This window comes from Corythoichthys intestinalis, chromosome 1 (assembly GCF_030265065.1).
Source record: "Corythoichthys intestinalis isolate RoL2023-P3 chromosome 1, ASM3026506v1, whole genome shotgun sequence".
NCBI lineage: Eukaryota > Metazoa > Chordata > Actinopteri > Syngnathiformes > Syngnathidae > Corythoichthys > Corythoichthys intestinalis.
The window spans coordinates 56,170,948-56,176,947 of record NC_080395.1 but is presented as its reverse complement, the minus strand read 5'-3'; the positions used below and the strand labels follow the sequence as shown (position 1 = coordinate 56,176,947).

General features: G+C 39.7%; 1 protein-coding gene across 1 annotated transcript in view; it reads right to left on the bottom strand.

The window, feature by feature from the left end:
• Nucleotides 1-1,978: 1,978 nt before the first annotated feature.
• The window catches only part of slc6a5 (solute carrier family 6 member 5), a 37,647-nt gene continuing 33,625 nt past the window's right edge, over nt 1,979-6,000 (bottom strand). Inside the window, exon 15 of the mRNA XM_057852499.1 lies at nt 1,979-5,512. Within this exon, the coding sequence (XP_057708482.1) occupies nt 5,360-5,512 (153 nt within the window). The 3' untranslated portion in view covers nt 1,979-5,359. The remainder of the gene's footprint in view (nt 5,513-6,000) is intronic.

Genomic DNA, 6,000 nt, shown 5'->3' with positions numbered 1-6,000 from the left:
GCCGTCGAAGGACACCAGCGACAAAATTGTAGACCTTCACCAGGCTGGGAAGACTGAATCTGTAATAGGTAAAATGCTTGGTGTAAAGAAATCAACTGTGGGAGCAATTATTAGAAAATGAAAGACATACAAGACCACTGATAATCTCCCTCGATCTGGGGCTCCATGGAAGATCTCAATCCCGTGGCGTCAGAATGATGACAAGAACGGTGAGGAAAAATCCCAGAACCACACGGGGGGACCTAGTGAATGACCTACAGAGAGCTGGGACCACAGAAACAAAGGCTACTATCAGTAACACAATGTGCCGCCAGGGACTCAAATCCTGCACTGCCAGACATGTCCCCCTGCTGTAGAAAGTACACGTCCAGGCCCGTCTGCAGTTCGGTAGAGAGCATTTGGATGATCCGGAAGAGAACTGAGAGAATGTGTTATGGTCAAATGAAACCAAAATAGAACTTTTTGGTAGGGTTAGGGTTCAGGTTCTCGTGTTTGGAGGAGAAAGAATACTGAATTGCATCTGAAGAACACCACACCCTCTGTGAAGCATGGGGGTGGAAACATCATGCTTTGGGGCTGTTTTTCTGCAAAGGGACCAGGACGACTGATCTGTGTAAAGGAAAGAAAGAATGGGGCCATTTATCAAGAGATTTTGAGTGAAAATCTCCTTCCATCAGCAAGGGCATTGAAGATGAGACGTGGCTGGGTCTTTCAGCATGACAATGATCCCAAACACACAGCCAGGGCAAAAAAGGTGTGGCTTCATAAGAAGCATTTCAAGGTCCTGGAGTGGCCTAGCCAGTCTCCAGATCTCAACCCCATAGAAGATCTTTTTAGGGGGTTGAAAGTCTGTGTTGCCCAATGACAGCCCCAAAACATCACTGCTATAGAGGAGATCTGCATGGAGGAATGGGCCAAAATACCAGCAACAGTGTGTGAAAAGCTTGTGAAGATTCACAGAAAATGTTTGGCCTCTTTTATTGCCAATAAAGGGTACATAACAAATTATTGGGATGAACTTTTGGTATTGACCAAATAATTATTTTCCACCATGATTTGCGAATAAATTCTTTAAAAATCAAACAATGTGATTTTCAGTTGTTGTTTTTTTTAAATATATTCTGTCTCTCATGGTTGAGGTTTACCCATGTTGACAATTACAGGCCTCTCTAATATTTTCAAGTGGGAGAACACAATTAGTGGTTGACTAAATACTTATTTGCCTCACTGTATACTTAAATATCTGCAGAAATGCGAGGGCTGTACTCACTTTTGTGATACACTGTAGGTCAAACCACTATTTGTAATCATTTAAGACTTCCTTAATTCAACAATTCACAAACTTTGTATTATGCATCACGATGAAACATTTTTTTAAATAAATAATGATTTCCAGCTATGTAACAATATGTCGTTTTAAATTATGGCTTTCATAAAATTTACCCTAATTTTTGCCCTTTGGGTCAACCTGCCCACAACACAGTGGCAGCACTGCAACGTATTGTAGTATCACTACCACACAGCTTCAGGTAGGTTTTGAATCCAAGAATTGATTCAGATTCTTTCATTGGGGGCAAAAGACCAGTGTAACATTATTTGAGAATTACTTGACATGAAAATATGAGCTACTAAAAACAGTCAAGTATGGAGGCAGCGCACAATCTACCACCTGCCTGCGGGACTCTTCACACATTTCATCCTCTGTCTTTGATCACCATATCCCAGAATGCTTTGTTTTCATAGCGTTGTGAAGCCTTCAGATGTGCTTTTGGATGACAGCTTGAGTGTAGGCTTGTCTGTAGTGTTAAAAGTGGCATTGTTGAAAACAAGCAAATAGACAACAATGAAAACAATAACATTTATTGATCATAGGGTATACATTTCATGGTATAATAGCGATATATATTATTGGCAAAGATACTATTATCCAATTGCATTTCTATACATAAATACAAAATTGGAGGTAGAGCCTCAAAGATTGATGACAAGTGAAAATAAATGCATTTCACATATATATTTTATATTATTTTTATATCTTACACCAACTCTAAAACATATATTTCTCTATATATCTACTCTATATTTTTCTGAATTAAATGATGTCATGTTGGAGGCACATATCTATATCCATAGGCAGCTGTGCCTCACAGAGAACACACATAAATGTATGACATTACTCAAGTAATTAGAAATTTAACCTATGCAGTCATAGGTCACACAATAAAGTGCCAAATTGACACAACAGACATAACAATAAGAATACCGATACCATATGAGACAGACAATAAGCTTTTCTGTGGTTGTATATCTGAAATACATACTATATTGTACTCTTAGAAGACATCTATAAGGCCAATGGTTACCTGAAGATGTTTTGTAACATATTGGCAAACACCAAGATATACTGCATGAAACATGTATGGCAGTAGCTAAACCTCCTACGCGCAAAACACATGACCGTTATTCTTGTACTCTCATTTGAGATTTTCTTCTTCTTTGGTTACTGCCAAAAGATAAATTGCAGCCAGTGTTATATGAGATATTCATTAGTTCAAATTATCAGGTAAATGTTATTTTGTTATCATCTGATTACTTCTGTTTCGCATAAAGAGAAATCTCACTTATCATGCAGACATACAAATAGTGTGAGAAAGAAGTTACTATACATGGACATTAGTTGAGCAACACAAACTGCACATGCAAGCTTATTAGTGTCATATTTCATGAAGCAATGTGGGATTAAGCACCCCTCCCTTATTAAACAAAAGCAGAGGACGTGAAATACAAGGACACGGACAGATATTACCATGGCCCTTTAACCCATTATGATACATTTGAGGGCACACAGAGGCTTCTTAGTCTGCAGAGAGCAAAATCCACCGCATCCCTTGTTCAACTTTGTGGTTAGACATACAGTATTTCAACGTTTTTTTTTTTTTTACTCTGTTGCGAACTTTAGGCCTTCCAGCATTTTTGGGAAAGGAGATGTTGTGTACTCCTGCACATCTTAGCTCTCCTTGAACAGCCCTGCAAACATGATTATTACTCAACTACAGTAAAAACCAACACTAAGGAAAACACTCACGGGCATACACACATCACGTTTGAATGACTCAAGCCCAAATACACACAAGCACTCAAAAAAAAAAGCAAAATTCTGGAGTAAGCAAGCTCTTTGCCAAAAGGATTCATGTGTGACTTTATGTGTGCATTGTTTCGGTTTCACAAACTTAATAAAAGCTGTTCTCAGTTCGTGTGGTAGGCATGGCTTTAAAAGAATCAGGGCCACTCTCCTTTCTCTTGGCGACTGTTATTGCTTTCCAGTGATACCCACTCACCACTCCAAAAACTTCAGCTGAACCACATTACACTTGTCCAGTTGTTTTTAGCCCCGATGACTAGCAGCCTCTGAATTTTGTTTTTAGGGTGATTGGTAGCCTATGCTTTAGAATACATTATATCATGTTGTTTTTAAAAAGACTGCAAATTGAGCCATCCTGCTAAGAAATCCAGCATAGTTTCTGGTTTCTGTACGAGCAAGACCAGTACCAAAACACAACAAATACAGCATGTTTCTGCTGGATTTGTAGTGTTTTGATATTGGCTTTGCTGGAACCGTTGATAGGTCAAACAGCAACAATTACGTATGTAACATTTACAGAAAATCGTCACAGCTTATGACTGTGCTGAGAAAAGTGAAGCAAGCCTACTTGCAGTAATTTGCCAGTGGCTCAAACGCACTTAGCAACCAGACTGGATATGTACATAGAATGCCTCGTCAACAGTGATACACATGCTGTGGCATAAATGTTTTTGATTGAGTTGTCTGTCAAAAACACTTCCATGAAAGTGTTCCACTTAGCGTATCCTTTCCCCTCCTATGCACCAATTGCCTTCATTCCTCAAACTAGCAGAGTCATTTGATGGAATAGTGAATACCTGAGACCCTGTTTTCAAGAGGAAATACAGACAAGCAAAAGGCATTTGTCTGAAATGGCAAAGAGGTCTCCAGAGCTACCTCAAACAACAGACATTAACACATCCAGGAAATGCGATGCGTTTTTCCGGCCTATCTACTCATAAATAAAAGCTGCTCCAAGCGTTGTGGGACGTGACAACACATACAAAACTTACATTTTTGTACATACAGTATACAAAGACAACACGCACACACATTCAACCTGTCGTGCTAAATCTCTCTTCTGCTGAAAACTACAGCTATGTTCTTGTATATGCATCTTTTTTTTGTATATATTGTCTTATTCTGTGAGGAAGCCTATTAATGTGGCACACACTTTGATATTTTCACAAATGGGTATTAAATCCACAGTACATACAATAGCCTACTGCAATAAATACATTGCCTAAAATAGATGCACAGAGTGACTATCAGGCTGAGTTTTAGAGCTGTATAAAGGTTAAATGGCTTCTTTGTAGTTAACTAAAGGGCAAATTGGCATGACTTACATAATATAGAGATCAGAGAAATACAAGATAATTGAGGATAAAAGAGTAGTCCCTGGGGCTCGGAGACAAATATCGACCCAAGTATCTGTGATTGCGGAGTCATCCAAGGCCAAAGTATCTAATGGAAGTGGTAATCACAATGCATTTACTGCTCTACACGGACCAAGGAGGCACAAATTCCTGATTTCCTCATCTCCATTTCCTATACCTACTTGCTATAGCAACAGCAGCAAAGCAGTGGCGGCTATGAATACACACCGCTGGGAAAAAAATAAAATTAAAATAACTGCTTACTGTTTTCTTTTTTAAAACATTGAGACAGTCGTAATATTTCTACTGCTGATACAGTATATTTCTGTGCGTAGGGATGGACCAACCACAGATCCTAGCCAAGCTTTTTGAACCATTGTCTCTTGTCACGCGGGTTTATTTTCCGGCATCTGCTTGTGCTGAGACGATGCGTTATTTATTTTTTACACAAATATGGCTGCGTGCGCACACACAAATGCACACACACACAACGCTTAGTGAGCAGCTAGGTATTGCAGCTCTGTCCATTTGTGATAACTAGTCACAAGGAATCAGAGTCCTCACAAAGGTTGTAGATGAATCAATAAGTCATGAGTATGAATCAATGATAAACCATCAACTGTGCAGCAGCAGTGAAGATGATTCCACCTGGGTAGCAACTCCTCCCTGACAGAAGAGTGAGTAGTAAAGAGGAAGATGGAAGCAACAAGGTGACTATTCCCAAATTCACTCTAGAAGGAGGGAGACAACGGACAAGGCTATGAAGCACAAATTGGAACAAAAGAGGCAGAGGAAAGGTGAAAAAGAAAAGGGTTCCTTTGCACCCATGCCTAAGGTTAGGGTTATCCTGGGGCTGGTGACACTAAAAGGAACCGAGCTGAAAGTCCGTACGGGGTAGCTTGAGGCCGAGGGAGCTGGTTCCCAGTGGGTCTATCATGTTCTTGTAGCGATCTCCACGGTGTTTCATCAGGAAGGGACCCCAATCTGGCTGAGGTGAGCACACCAGCTTCAGGCGCTGCAGGAGGAGGGACATAAGTTGCTGCATTATTCACTCGCACCAAGGCTGATGATGCTTGTTTGTGTTTGTGTGAACTTGTGTCCCAATTATCCTGATATATGTCCAATTATGTAGAAAACAGAGCCTGTCTCTGAGGGGTTTCAGTGTTCCCCACTGTCGGCAAATATTCACCCCGACTGTTCTTCCAAAAACAATCTGCAAAGATGTTACTGCATTAAGTCACAGGGAAAAAGAAGTACAGTGGTACCTCTACATACGAAGTTAATCCGTTCCAGGATCTTGTTTGTAAATTGAAATGGTCGTATGTTGAGCAGGATTTTCCCATACATTACGAATACATTATAATTCCATGAATTCGCTCCACAGCCAGAAAACCTATACTAAATCCTTAATAGATACTGCTGGTACAATTACAAATGGGAATTACACATAGCAAAACTAATGAATTATAAATAAAAATAATAACAATAATTCCTGTAATAATG